Raw genomic sequence first — 15896 nt, forward strand, 5'->3', positions numbered from 1 at the left:
ACACTTATAGAAACTTGTGTTAGTTTTAAATGTTCACAGCCATTAGATAAGTCTGGGGAGATTTATCCTGCCAAGGTTGATACTGGTGTGCCACCAAGTGTTGGGATGGCTTGTTTCGGCCATCAGGGTAAGACCCAAGGCACATGCAGTATGGGATTGCTTGAACCCTTGAACCGGACCAGATTTTCAATATTGCCCTAGACCTTGGAGACAGATGGGCAAAACTGGAAAGTTACACCTGACTCCTAGACTCAATTATGACACATCACTAGGTGTCGGATCGGGCTGTCTTTAATGTGTCAATCAGTGAGATCCTTAGTGGGGGTCAAAACCTGGACATGTTGGGGCAATCTGAGAATTCGTCTGAGTGAGTGGTCATAGTGACAGGATCAGCCCCTTTGTCGGACAATGGTAATGATCGGAAATGCACTCTCTCTGATGGAAACCAAACTGCCGGCAGTTGATTTCAATCGTTGGAATTTTGTTTTGCAAAATAATATATATATATATATATATATATATATATATATATATGTATATGTACTGTTTCAAAAGATTTGCAAAAGGTTTTAATTCCCAGGATCCATGTGAATAGAGAGTGTGGCACTGTTCCTTGCAACCGAGAGAAAGGTCTTCTTTTATCGGGCAGTGCTTGATCATTAAGGGCTGAGAGGTTAAGTGTAAGACCATTTAGGATAATATCTGATGGGTTAATCTTGCACCTGCCCACAGTCCCTAGGTTTTTATAAGATGGCTTGGCCCAGGGACCACTTAATGTAAGTGTTGAGCCCATAGGGTCCATGTGATGGGCTCAAGGGGGTCACTGAGTCTTTCAGTGAATTCGGCTGGGCCTTGTAATAAAGGCTGGGCCGAACCCATGTGGCTGGTGTGTAGATCAATGCTTGGGTCCCACGCCATACAAAGAAGCCCAACTGGGCAGCAGGTTGGAAACTAGTTAAACACTGAACACTTAATGAGCCAAAAGCCCATTTCGAACTAGGCTGATATGATCACCAGTTCATAGGGCAAATCTGATATTAGTGTTAGTAAAAGGATTGGGTCTTTGACCTTATCCACTCTAAGAGACCAAATTCAAATTAGATTTGAATCTGGTAACCTCCTGATAAGATCAGGAGTTAACTAACTTAATCTGCAGATAGGATTAAGATTAACCTCTATCCAAATACTGATTTGGATTGGGATAACTCCCAAAAATATTGGGAGGTTTCTTAATCAAGAAGAAAGAGGAGAAAACCCTAGCAGAAATATCAGATTTCGAACTAAGGGGTTGGAGGAAGCAAGAAACACATCCTGCAATCTGATATTTTTGATCTCTCACAGACTCCAGAGAGAAGAGACAATTATGCCCTCTTCGTCCCTGGACTTCTCCTTCAGTCGCCGCCACTACCTGTTGGAAGATTGGATCTTTGCAGCAACAGGAAGTCAAGAAAGCAGTTCTTGACAATAGTCTTGCAAGAAAGACACTAGGATTCGGTGTTCAATGTTTCCAGAGGGTTCTTGTGAAGAATCCAGTGTGTAGGACGCACCCTGCTGGTTCCGTTCCATCCACAGTTGTGTCATCTTCAGTAGGAGCGGATCTTGGTTACTTCTTTGGGCGTGAACACCAACTTTGGGAGATATTATTTCTTCGGATCAGGTATAATCCTTCATGTTTCCTTTTGGCTCAAATCTGGTTTGTTTATGGTTCAAGTAGGATCCTTGAATAATGTATTCTAAATTTAGGGAATATGATTCCCAGTTGAAAGAATGTAGGAAATTTTTTTGAAATTCGCCCCCCATTCCGCACCTTTCTTGGTGTCCATTAGATGGATCCTACCATTCTTTCATAGCAATCAAACCAACCATAATTTTCTAGACAATATATTTTACCTCCATTCACTATTCACTATCTCCTCTCAAGGTAGGAATGAAGATGTCATAGTATCACATTTTTACTAGCAGTGAAGAAGAGACTACAGATTATCCACACGACTCTAGAAACAGTTCAAAATGCAAAAGATGATACCAAATCTAAGCATGCATTAATACTAATAATATCTTAGAAAATCTTCCATGAATTACCTCAGCACGATGTCTATTTAAAAGTGTTGCAATCCAATTCAATGCCTCAATTCGAGTAGCCTCCCATTCACTAGATAGTTCACTGGGGAAAAGGAAACAACTCAGTATTCACAAGCTAAGCCATCTTATCTTGTGCAAATGCCAAGGACAATGAAAATTTCAATAAACTAGCAATAACAATATGAAACAGGAACCCCTCTTTACAGCTCCTGTATGAAGCCCACAAATTATGGGGACATCAATAACCTTTAAAACCTATCTGTTATCCCAGGTGACAAAAACCGCACCTCCTTGCAATGGAAAGAATTGCTCTTATATCAAATCCATCAGCTGGATCAGCATTTATTGCACGAAGCTCATCATTAGTTTCACAAGCAGCCTGACAAACAAATATATGCAATGTGCAGCTGTATGAGATGCTTGATAAAAACTTTCATACCATATGCAGCTGGGTATAACAACCCAAACTCATCACTTGGGTTTTAAGAGAAGAAAAGCCTACCACTCTTATCCTCTCCTCTTTGTCAGATATGCAGGGTAAAATGGCTCCCAAAATATTAGCATAGTGAGGAACAAGCTGATCTCCACCAAGTTTCACAAATTCATTTATCTGCATGATCAAGCAGATGTACTAAAAATGATCTTCAAGCTGACGTAAAACCTAAATGACCATTTACTTATTTAACATTAACTAGCAATCTAGCAATAGCATGCCCAACAACTTGTTAATTCTTTACTAAGAGAAAAACAGTCAGAAAACCACATGAAACAATAAAGGCGGCAGATAGCACAAAGATAAAGGATCAACTGCTTTCTGTGATTTAGTAACATGTCAAGCTCCCTAAACAATCACAATAAAATAATATAAGTGTCAAGCTCCTTACCCACGTGACAGCTGTCAGCCGAGTAAATTCGTCTGGAGAAGCTGCTCTCTGCACCAATATTTCAGCCATTCGACCATAATCTACAGACTTCAAAGTAGCACTGCTCAAGTCAGAAAATTAAAAACTAAACAACCATTAAATGAATTTATTTTCTTTTCCTTCTGTTTTCTACTAACTAATAAAATAATCAATAAAGAACTCCCCCTGCCACATCAACAAAATGTCTTACTGGAGAATTCTTAATCTCTTGGAGAAACTCTGAAAGTGCTGAATCAGCTTGTTGCCGAATTTCATGGCTGGAATCACTTAACATGTTGAACAAACCTGAAAGTTTGCAAAGCTAGTAAAATTACCAATAAAACTCCAAACTTGCTTGGGAAGCTTTCATATTTTGTAATGTATGAATATTTACCATCAAGAAAATCTGGAAGAAAACCAAGCATGTCAATATCTGGAACACTATCCAATACAGTAATCCATCCTACCAAAAACTGGCGTACATAAGGATTTAAGACATTCATGCGTTCCCTTAGCAGTGGTATAAATTCTTCAATGCTGAGACAGAACATCAACAAAATAAAAACATAATGAATTTATACAACCAAAGTTCTACCCTCCTGCCAAATTTTGAACTTTAAATAAATACTGGAACATATAGTGGATTAAAGATAGTGCACCTGAATTGATCACTTTCAGTTACAATATCCTGTTTATCCATAGGAATAAAATTAGAATTCACACACGCATTTCCAGAATTTGATAAGTGCAAGTCAGATTGTGATGGAATGAAGTAATTTACCTTTACAAGCCGATCTAAAAGATGAGCAGCACTTTGCACATTGGCATCTGAGTCTGCTGATAGCTTACATAGTGCATCAAATATTTGATTGAAAAATACAATGAAATCTCCTCTTACAACCTGCATAACAGCTAGAGACAATGGTTTAGTGCAGGAGTAAAAATTAGAATATATCACAAAGAACATCAACAGAAAGAAGAACCTATTAAGTAAAATCCGACCAATCCACTCTCACCTTCGCAATGTTGTATAGAGCTTCACAAGCATAATACCGAACTCTGCCATCTTGGTCAGAGAAGGAATTAAGGACAGGTGGCACAATTTGCTGATACCAAAAGAAAGGAATTATAAGCAGCACAAACTGAGAAGAGAACATTATCAAACATGTAAGCCTCATATTTTTATTTTAACATTACATTCCAAGTGGAAATGATTAAAGATTGGATATTTTCATTCACCATCACAAACTAGTGAGTCTTACTTCACAGATACAATTCTCAAATCAACATAATTACATCTACGATTCCACCTGACTTGGCTGGAAAATAAGTGGCTTGACAAGTTTTTTACAGTTCATTCTACAGATAGGCTTAGAACTACTCTCAAGAAAGCTAAACAAAGCACTACTATTCTTTGAAGCGATCAAAGTTTGCAATCCCACAGAAACTGACATAAGATACAAAGAAGTAAGCGTGTGATGTAGGGACAAAGTTTAAGAAATGGGAAGCCAAAACCATTAATTTTCTTGGTCTATAGAGGTATTTATGCCATTTCACAACGGACAAGTAATTGGGTTTTCAAAAATCCACATGAATCCAAACAAGATCAAGCCTAATATGTTGTTGTTGGGTTGGGGGCTCAAAGCCCATATACTTTAAGCTTATCCAAACAAGTCATATAATTTAAAATTATCCGGCTCAAGCACCAAAGACTAAATATTTCATATCAAATCTTGTTGAGAAAATCTCCCCCTCCTTTTTAATACCATACTCACTTTCACCTTAAAAAATAAACAAATAAAAATATTTCACATCAAATCAATCAAAATTTTGATTACATTTTAGAGATTTCATAAAGATTGATAAGAATGATTTAGTTATATTTGAACTTTTTTTGTTAGCAAGTATTTCCAAATTTAATTGCATTTATTAGGAAAATAATTATCATGTAATGTTAAACAAATATGGTGCTCATTCATAAATAGCACTGTAAACACTCTTTTGGGATTGGGAGAACTAATGGAATTTGAATTGTTCTTACAAAAAAGAAATCAAATCTAACTAAATATAAAGGATCTTTTCCACCTCTATCAAATCTTCAATTGATTGATATTACCTCTTTAAGATGCAATTGAATTTCATTGAGGAGATCTCCTACTTTTCCATAATTGTTAAGGCTCAGTTTGGAAAGATTACAAATACAAATATGTACAGTGAAAATACATACAAAATAATACAAAATATGAAGTTTTGCACTCTACATATTTGTATTTGTACTCCTTCCAAACTGAACTTAAGGAACTATGTTGAGGCTACGCAACAACGGAGTGCCTTGTCACTTGAGGTGACTAGGCACCAGCCTAAGCATAACCTAGGAAATGATATTTTACATAAAATTTGGTTGATTTTAACCTGTTTCCCTGGTTATTGTAGGGTAGCAATTACCACTCTGCCCCGTTAAAAGAGAGAGAGAGAGAGAAGAACAATAAACACATTATAAGAAGGTTAGATACAGCTGACTTATAGAGGCCCCTTGCTTAGCCAAAATATCGGCCAAACCATTTGCACGTCTAGGCACCCAATCTTTATATTTCCGTTCTGTAACAAACATTTGATCTGTCTTAGTTCATTTCTATAGCCCTACGCTGCTTTTTCATCATTTTTCAGCCACCCAGTTACAACCTTGGAGTCACCCTTAACAATCAAGCTATACAAATTCAATTCTTTAGCCCATTGTAGACCCTGGAGTACAGCTTGGAGCTCAGCCCTTGTAAAGCCTTGTCTCTAAAGACCCCTAGGCCCTACCACTCCTGACAGGCCAGGATTTCCCACACTGCTTCCATTAAAATTTGGTTTAATATATCCACTCTCAGGCAGTGTTCATTATTTATGGACTTGTATCTTTCTTGAAGATGTTCCAGACACTTGTTCCCACCATCTCCACAAGTCGTCATGTGAACAATCATTCAAGGATTAACACCACCCTAGCCATTATACGTTCAGAGACCACTTCAAAACTTCTTTGCTCCTCCCTAAAACTTCTTGCACTCCTTTCCCCCCATATTGTTCACACAGTCGCTGCCCTAGTGCATCTCCATAGCATGCTTCCCCTTTTCCTTGGTTGTGTAAGGGTTTCTAGAGAATATAAGCTTGCCATATTCAAAGGCACCCTCCACCTACAACCAAAGAGAGAGAAACCTTACCCACACACAACAAAGGAACAAGAAATTAGAAAACAAAAGCAAGTCTCACCATTAGCCTTACAAAGAGTGCACCAATTTGGGAACAAATAATTGTTTGGTCTTATTTTTGAAACATGTCCATAGTATTGATCTTTTCATGATATACTTCCAGCACAATGCCCCAACTTTTGGGGGAATAGGATTGCCCCATACTGCTTTGATAGGGGAAAACAATTGAGGGGAAAGGAGAGGACCAGGGGCTTTGAAAAATGAAACACAGGTGAGAGAACCCATAGGATGAGGAGACCAAATTCTTCAATCTGGTTTTGAGGGGTCCGAACAAACTAGTTTCAGGGTTTCCCAACATGTTAACCAAACAAGCAATTTCATCATCCCTTAGCCCTCTTTGAAAACCCAAATCCCATTCATATCCCATAGGTGAAAAAGAAGATGTGGAGGATAAAAAATTTTAAAAATGGTTCTTTTTTGAAGTAGGAAAGGAATTGATCCTAGAATTGAACCACCTACCCATAAATCTTCCAAAAAAAGAATTTTGTCCCAAAATGTGCATCATACCTGACAAAGTTTCGGAATTACAGAAGAACTGCATGTATTGCGTTCCAAGGAGAGGCCAATGTAGCCCTATGTGATACACCAGCATCTCAACCATTACCTGTCATTCCATGATCACCTTGCCCCATAACTTCTCCCTTTCAATAGGCAGCCTCCATAACCATTTTCCCAATAATGATAAATTCTTCATTCCCAATTCTCCACGCCCAACTCCACCTTGTTCTTTATTCCTGCATACTACCTCCCATTTACCAAGTGATCTTTCTTTTTCATTTCTTAGTTCCCAAAAAAAAAAAATCTCTTATTAGACGCTTTATCACCTTTGCAACTTTCTATGGGATCCTAAACATTGAAAGGTAATAAATAGGAAGATTTGCCAGTGTGGATTTTATTAAGGCTATTGCACCCCCTAAGGAGATATAATCCTTTTCCAGACTGCCAACTTCTTCACCCTCTCTAATATAGGATTCCAACTCCAACAACTAACCTCCTCTGAGTTAACTCCTAAGAGAAGACCCAAAATAACTCATAGGCCACTTACTGATAGGTTGCAGCAAAAAGTAGCTAAATCCCCCCTGCCCCCCCCCACACACACACATACACACATTTATTCCCATGATGCAACTTTTAGCAAAATTTATCTTAAGATTCAACACCTTCTCAAAAAGTTCCAACACCAACCTCAAGTTTCTTACCTGGTAGTTATCAACATCCTCACAAAAAAATTATTATATCATCAACAAACTGAAGGTGTGGAACTATAACTCTCACAAGTTGTTTCAATACCTAGTACTCTTTTTAGGTTTTTTACAAAATTGCTTTAAATGGTCGATTTTAGGCCTGCCTACCCCCTGAAACTGGTCAAAATCCAAAGCACCCCTTATTTGGGGTTTTGGGGGGCCTGCCAATATGATATGATACGCCTGATAGTCTGATACAGGGCATATCATGTCACCTTTATCACAATTTTATCCAGAACAGGATTTAGGGGTCAATCTGAATCAGTAGGAATCCAATTCAATTCAACTCATATGATCTAAACCATGAATCACACCAACTTAACAACAGAGGAAATATTTATTGTATTCAGGATGGGGTTACTTAGAAGTAATTCGCATTTTAGGAAAGGATAAAACAAATAATGTATATGAAAGATATAAAAAATACATAAATAACAATATTATGACAGCACTCAAATTGGTTAGTGCTTGAGTAATGTGAATTGGGGAGTTAAACCTTTTGGATTAACCACGGCATAGGCATAACAGATATAGTTTGTCATAAATAACCAAGCATGGTAGTGATTGTCACTAGTATAATAAGGCCTTTCCTAGAAAGCCAGACTGATTTTTAGTAATATTAATTATCAGCACTTGAAACTTTGTATTTATCAATATGTTTTGATGTTATAGCTCTAAGAATTAATAGAATAGTTGCATGATCTATCAGCTCATGACTCCTGTTTTTATTTTTTTGGTAGAAGCTTATGAGTCTTCCAAGGTTATTCATTTGACACATTATATCCAGTTCCACTGACTAATATTTGTACCAAAGTTAAGGAAGACTTTCCGTCATTCATGCATAATATTTGGGCTTTTGTTCTCCAAGCTGGTCTACATAGAACGTGTAGGTTCAGAATTAGCAGGTCATAACCAAATGTCTGTAAATTAACCATAAAGCTCTTAACATGGTGGCCATAAGAACCAGTACATTTCCCGTCTTATATTCCTTACCTCAAGATGCTGAGAGGCTTCTGAAGTCAAGGCAACTGTTGCAGCAGCAAGTCCTATTAATCCTCCCTGAAACAACATACAAATGCTCAATAAAAAATTAACGATTAGGATAATTACATGATCAAAAGCATTGGATGTCTAAGTCAGCACGAGCACGAAGAATTACAACATAGATATAAAATATGTCGTGCCAGTCATTGACGAACCTTCCGGTGGTTCGCCTGTGGCGAATACGTGAAATCGTTGATCAGCATATTGATCACAGCTGTAATTCGGTCATGATCGCCGGCAGCAGCGAGTTGCTTCACAATCCCTTCAACCTGAAAAATTCGTTTCACATCCACGAAGAACAACCCAGTAACCTTAAGCAGTCAAAACCCTAGAAATTTAAAACAAACGGGAAATGGTACAAAATTTGCATTAAGAGATACAAACCTCAAGCGCGGCATTTTTGCGCTTCTCGTAAAGCTTGTCGGCCAAGTTACGAAGCACGGCCGCCGGAATTACCGACAAAGCGTCCGACATGGCGCATAAAATTGTTCAGAAACTCAAAGTCGTTTCCGAATCTTCTCCTCCTCGAATCGGAACATTGCTATGAATTTCAAACCAGATCAATTGTCGAAGAAATGCAGCCTGACGCGCCCTAAACGAAGTATCAAATGGAAGATCGCAAGAACAGACGGCAAATCTAACAAAACTGAAACAAAAAACCTAGGTCTCTCCAATCCTTGAATGAAAGTTTAGTCTCGACAGCTCCTTTTTTTTTTCCTTTTTTTTAATTTTTAATTTTATTTTTCTTCCGGTTTCTCTCTCTCGCTCGGTTTCTCACCGTCTCTGCGTTTACCGTTGGTCGTCTCGGCCACAGCGTTTAATCTCGGCAGAGCTGGATTGATCTGTATTTACGGAAAATGCCACTATGTTTTTAACAAAAATGACGAAAATGCCATCATTACGACCAGCTCGCACAAACCGGCTGTTTGCTCGGAGATAGGTTTTGAACCCCGCAGAACGGTTGTCTCCATCCTCTAGCTTTTGAATATTTTGGAAGGGAATGCTTGTCCTTTATGCATAATTACTAAAATAGCCTTCCAAAGGTTGTCAGTCCATCATTTGTCCAAAACTTTTGGATCTACATGGTGCATATATAGAAACCAGATTGAACCGGATGAGTGGATGACCCTGAAATTCTTTGAATCACGTCTCGTTGTGCTTAAGCCAGCGGCCAGCCTGACCCGGTTTGGTTTTGCTTGGTTCAGTAATTAAGACGCTCATCTGTCAAAAGAGATCGAGCCTGCTTGACTGATGTGATTTTTTGGATTGATGGAATTGGGAAGGCAAGGAATGGGTGGTCGATTTGAACCTGGGATCGAAGACGCAGTCGGAGGGAAGGTGGGTGAGCCGGTGAGGTTGGGGCAGGTGACGATGTCAAGAACGGGCTTGGGCCAAAAACTATAGGCTTGAGTAAGGGCTTGCATCAGGCCCACAAATTCTCAGGCCTATTTCAGGCCCAGCCCCGTCTGCATAGCTCATTATATATATTAGGGAGGATGTGAAGCATGAGATTTATCAAAGAAAGTGAAATAACTGAAACTTAGAAGTAAGAAAAGAATGCAATATTGTTTAAAATAATTAAATCTTTATTTTAATAATTTGTTACAGAGGTCTTTTACTAATTTAGTAATTTAGTAATTTCAAATAACTATATTAATATATTTAACAAAAATAATAAATTATTGCTAGTAACTTAATAAAATAATTATTTTTCCATTTTATTTATTAGTGTTTTATTTTATTTCTTTTACTTTATTAATGATTAAATGTTTTAATTTTTTGTAAATATCTTTTATATATTTAAAATACTTAAAGGTCGGTAAATATATAAAATTAAGCTATAGTCATAATTAAATTAATCTAAGCCCAACCCACCCAAGTTGCATGCATTGTAGCATTCGTAATTGGACTGAACCAAACCAAGTGCAACTCATCAATGCATTCTTTTTTGGTTTTTAACCTTATTTAGATAATATTGAAGACAAAGGAGCTACGAATGATGCGCTACCCCCATTGTGTGTGGGTATGGTGTAGATCTAAGCTAAACCTAACTTATAAGAAAATATTTGTTTGAGCCCAAGGTCATCCACAAGTAGAATGAGTCTTATGACATTATTTTAATTATTTTTAAAATTTTTATATGGAACGCAAATGGTTTATTTTATTATTTTTCATAATTTTTTACTTGTTATTGTCAATTTTAATTATCCTATTAACATTAATTATATTTAAATAGAATTAAATTGTATATTAGTTTTTAATTTATGTATTACTAATTTTTATTAATTTCTTAACTTATAATGGTTGCTAGATAAAAAGTTGCTAAATTTTAATATTTTTATTAACTTTAGTAATTTTTATTAATTATAGTTATTAGGTTTCAAATTATTATTATTATTATTATTATTATTATTATTATTATTATTATTATTATTATACTACTACTATTTATTAGTATTATATTATTATTGTTGTTGTTGTTGTCGTTGTTGTTGTTGTTGTATGTTGCATATCACGTTACAGATTTTTAGACGAACTGGGCTTTTTCGAAAATGGGTCAACACAAATGATCAAATGGGTTCTACATTTTAAATTTTCATTATTTTTTTATTTTTATATCATATTTAATGGGTCCTCTATTTTATATAAGTCTCTTGTGTAGTATGGGAACTATGCACAATAAAGGTATAAACTCATAAAAACCATTAATTTAAACAATATTATATTTAGGGGTGAAAAAGAAGAAGCGAAAAAACCAATCAAAACCGAAACGGAAATCTAGTTAACCAAACCAGTTAGTTCAGTTTTGCTTTAGTATTTTTAAAAAATCAAAGGTATCAGTTTAGCTTCGACTAACCAATATAGAAAATTGGTGGTTAGCTGAACCAACCGGTATACATACATACATACATACATACATACATATATATATTATTTAAAATATAATATTTTATATATATTTATAGTTTATTATACATATATTTATAATACATATTGTAAATATAAAAAAACCTAAAAACCAATGAAACAAACTGATAGTTAACAGATTACTGATTGACTTTGGTTTAGTTTGGTTCTGGTTACTAGTTATAATTAATTAATTAATTAATTAAAAATGCATTAATACAAAGTTATCTAGTAAAATGAAAAGAATAAACAAAGCAAAATACAACATTTGAACATGGATTCTATTTGCAATATATCAGACACATGTTTAAATCATAATATTATTAAAACTATCAATTAATATTTTTTATATTTAAATTTCTTATTTTTATTAATGTTTATTAAGTTTGATTTTTAAGTAGAACCGAAATGTTTTTAAATTTTACTAAGTTTTGTTAATATTTATTAGCTTTAAGCAATGTTCAAAGTATCAAAAATGCTATGCGTATCGGAAAGGCAAATTTAAGAGACATATTGAGATACGCCTTGGATATGCATGGATGCAGACCAAAAATTAAGATACGTATGGAAACATATGGAAATGCTATAAATACTCTAATAAATCATAAATAAACATCAATATCACTAAATATAAGACATAAATGAGCTACTTATGCATAAAAATAGCACGCTTTAGTAGGTTTTATGAAAAAAAAAACATATTAGAATCAATAAACGAGAAGTTGGGAGTAGAAACATACTATCTAATTATGGACATAATAGATCAAGTAATTATTTTGCATGTTTTATTTTAAAAATTAAATTAAAATTAAGAAAAGTAAATATGTAACAAAAAATTGAATGGATTTATAGACATAATAGATGAAATAATTATTTTGCACATTTTATTCTAAAAATTAAAAAAAATATATCAATGTTTTAAAACACAAAGGCATTCCACTACCTAGAGGCGTGAAGCATAGTTCAAAATGTAAAAGGTGTAAGCTTCCTTAAGAGGAGGAAGGAGGAGGGGGAATAGTTGTTAAAAGAGGGGTCTTGTCAAAGCGGAGCAAGACCCCCTACCCCTTCGACTGGGGGGCTTCGCCCCCTAGACCCCCTGTACCCCTTTTCATAACCTTGAAAAACTTGTTGAATCTTGCAAATTTGTAGATGTTTTGGCAATTTTTTTACAATATTTGAGTCTTTAAAAAAGTTAAAAATATTTTTGAAGGGTTAGGGAAAGAAAGAGGACTTTTGAAATGGGTTTAGAAGCCCTCTTTCAAAGGGAGTTTTATTTGCATTTCCGCCACAATAAAATCATACTATATCAATCGATACACTACCATATTGATGTAGCACGATCCAGTCACTCCTAGTTGGCACTTACGTGGCTCCTGGAAGGTACCTGAGATGAAGAAGAAGAAGAATCCCTGGGGAGTTTACCTGGTGGGGATACTCCGATGCTTAAGTCATTACTCTATAGGAGAAGCAAAAAGGGAGACGAAGGCTAAGAGTGCAGATAACACATTCTCACTATACTCAAGAGATTAGAGGTTTCAAGAATAAGTTTCTCTTCTGCCCCTGAGGGCTTTTATAGGGGCACTCACGTCAGGTTGGGCATAACCGCCACTGGGCTCCTGCCACAGTCGTTACCTGCTAGGACTGCGCAAGTGGCCATTGTGGCGTACATTTCACCTGGGTGAGTGACACGCTTCCAAAGTGATATGGCGCAGTCTGACCAGTACGGTCTGTCAGTCAGAAGCTTCCTGAGGAGCGCTCGCGTGGCTCATTCGTGAGCTATTTTGTAGCGAGCTTGGAACACTCCAGGATTACCCTTAGTGGAATTGGTCCTCAGGATGACTTGTCTGCTTGGGAGCTTGGACGAGCTAATAACTTTAGCTCACAAGCTAAAGTTGCCTCGGAGTATCTCTTCAAAGGTAGCTCAGGGAGCCTGGGGCTCGCATTGCGGTGAGCTTCTCCTTTCGTAAGCTACAATGTAGCGAGTTGCTTCATGGGCCCGTCACTTGGTTGTACCAGGCTATAATGCTGAGCTGTTGCTTGTGCTGAGTCAGTGTCCATGTGTCACCGTTTCATAGGTTGGGTCAAATTGTCTTCCATCAATTGCCCCCCACTCCTCGGGGTGAGAGCATTGTCTTAGTGCGGGGAGTTTATGAAGCGCAATGAACTGATTTGACCGAAATTCAAACTTGATTGACTACTCACATTAAATGCATTCGCAGAAATCAAGAGATTTTCTGACTTTCCTAACTTTTTAGATTTTAAAAATGTGTTGAAGTGGCTCTTAACTCTAAACCTTAATCATGGAAGACATGTTGCTAATCACCTTTAGTTTTTTAGAAGGCATGCGGTCAGTGCGCCCACGGGCCGTTGGATCTGCTTTGAACTGGGCCGTCAATTTGGAAGAGTAGAGACTATAAATAGGGGGCCTTCTGGGCTTCATTTTCTCCCATGCCATCTTGCTGTCTTTGGATTCTGAGGTTGCGCACTTCATCTGGTCTACTCGAATCCCTCAATTTGCTCTATTCCGTCTCTTCTGGTGAGTCTCAATCATTGTCAACCATGTCTGGGTACCCATACCACACCTACCACCGGGGTGATAACCAGGACGACGATGCTCCCTCAAGCTCGGGGGGAGCCTGGGAGTAGATCCCGAAGGCTTGGGAGGCCTCCGGCGATGTAGCATCTACTTCTAGGGGGAGGGAGCTTGACACTTTTGGCCCTTCCTCCATGATAGTGGAGAGACTCAGGTCACTAATCCGCTACTTTCACCTCCATGGGGACTTAGTCTACAGCCTCCCTACTGGCAACTTCCCTTGGGAGCATGGTCCCAATGACATAATAATCTTCTAGGAATAGCTCGAGGCTGGCTTGCATTTCTCCCTGCACCCCTTGATAGTGGAGGTGCTAAATCACTTTAACGTCACCATTGATCAGCTTCATCCCAACACCATTCGAAACATGGTTGGGACTATATCTTTGTGTTACGAGTATTGTCTTCCTTTGGACCTTGATATTTTTGCCTCTATAAAAAATGTTGCTCCTGGGGTTCCTCCAGAGAGGCACTTTTACTACCTCTCTCCCCATCGCGGCTATAAGCTCTTATATGAGCTACCGAATAAGATTCCCACCTGGAAGAGGGATTACTTTGTGGTCCGCAACCCTAAGGGGTGGCCCTTCCCAACTTCTTGGAGGGGCACCATCCAGAACCCCGAGGCTGAGCTAGACCCCGAAACTCGGAAAATGATGCTGTCTTGGGCATCGGTAGGCTTTCTCTGCTCGGAATACTTGGCCGAGAGAAGCTCGTGCAGGCCGGCCTAAGCCCGGGTGGGTTGTCTTTTTAGGTCACATGGTTTCTATAACAACATCGTACTCACATTCGCATGCATATATTTCATTCTTACTGAATTAACACTAATGTTCTTTTGGCAGCCATCATGTCTAGTACTGATTCACGCCACCTTCTCTCGAGCAACCAGAGGCGCCAAGCAAAGAGGACGCGCCCCGAGTGGACTCCCCCCTCAGGAGGTACTGAGTTCGGGTCTGCCGAGCCGGTTTTATCCTCCCTTTCGCCTGAGATTCTGGCACCCCCATCCGAGGGAACTGGTGAGGTTGGTTTCGGAGGGGACGAGCTCCCTTAGCAGGGGGAAGCTCCCTGTAACCCCCTCCAGCCACGCCCTTATCCCCGGTTCCTAGTAGGAAACTGGGAAGGTGTGAATGACTACCTCATGGCTCATCGGAGGAGCCGAAAGGCGATTAATAATGACGAGGTCGCTCACTGGGGGAATATGGAGCCCGGGGACCTCGCCGCGTTCGCCTCTGCCCACTGCATGGTGGTAAGTGACTCCTTTCCTTTTTCTTCTCTCATTTTTCTCCCTTTCACTGTCCTCTGATCTTATCTTCTGTTGGTAGGTGAATTCCGCCATCCATGCCATGGCTATCCAGATGCGCGTCCATCGTGGTGATGCCCTCGACCAGTGGGCTACTAATAAGAAGCTCTATGGTGAGCTCGACCGAATTCGAGGCAAGCTCGACCGGATTCGGGGTGAGCTCCATCACACTCGCAAGGGGAGCGGGTCTCAAGAGTTGCTCATCCACGACCAGGAGGCTCAGATTACCCGGCTTTCTGAAGAGAGCACGCGTTATAGGGAGGAGTCATCGAGGGTGGCGGCGAAGAGGGAGCTCCTCAAGCAACAGGTGCGGGACTTGGAGTTCACTCTTCTAGATCGGACTCAAAACTTTGATCAGATGGTGGAGGTTAAACGAGAGAAAGCGGTCTGGGATTTTAGAGACTCCCAGGAATACCACGACCTCCAAGCGGAATATGGTTCAAGTTCGTACCGCTCTAGCTTTAAGCTCTGCCGGTGGCTGGTTTGGAAAAATTTCTCCAGGCTCAACCTCGACGGCATCACTATGAAGGGTCTGTCTCCTGAGGCAGCGGACCAAGCAGAGGAAGAGGAGCCTGACTC

At 38.6% G+C, this 15896-nt stretch overlaps 1 protein-coding gene across 1 annotated transcript in view; it reads right to left on the minus strand.

Moving 5' to 3' along the window:
* Positions 1-9479, minus strand: part of LOC148855228 (protein VAC14 homolog) — a 35233-nt gene extending 25754 nt beyond the window's left edge. The window contains exons 1-12 of the mRNA XM_088984213.1: positions 8908-9479; positions 8679-8792; positions 8473-8538; positions 4001-4090; positions 3766-3885; positions 3644-3672; positions 3379-3521; positions 3196-3290; positions 2967-3053; positions 2585-2692; positions 2370-2461; positions 2083-2164 (exon numbers count right to left, since the gene is read on the minus strand). Of these exons, the coding sequence (XP_088840339.1) occupies positions 2083-2164; positions 2370-2461; positions 2585-2692; positions 2967-3053; positions 3196-3290; positions 3379-3521; positions 3644-3672; positions 3766-3885; positions 4001-4090; positions 8473-8538; positions 8679-8792; positions 8908-8997 (1116 nt within the window). The 5' untranslated portion in view covers positions 8998-9479. The remainder of the gene's footprint in view (positions 1-2082; positions 2165-2369; positions 2462-2584; positions 2693-2966; positions 3054-3195; positions 3291-3378; positions 3522-3643; positions 3673-3765; positions 3886-4000; positions 4091-8472; positions 8539-8678; positions 8793-8907) is intronic.
* Positions 9480-15896: the final 6417 nt, after the last annotated feature.

Source organism: Nelumbo lutea, chromosome 4 (genome assembly GCF_056320005.1).
Source record: "Nelumbo lutea isolate HS-2025 chromosome 4, American lotus-T2T, whole genome shotgun sequence".
In the NCBI taxonomy this organism is placed as follows: domain Eukaryota; kingdom Viridiplantae; phylum Streptophyta; class Magnoliopsida; order Proteales; family Nelumbonaceae; genus Nelumbo; species Nelumbo lutea.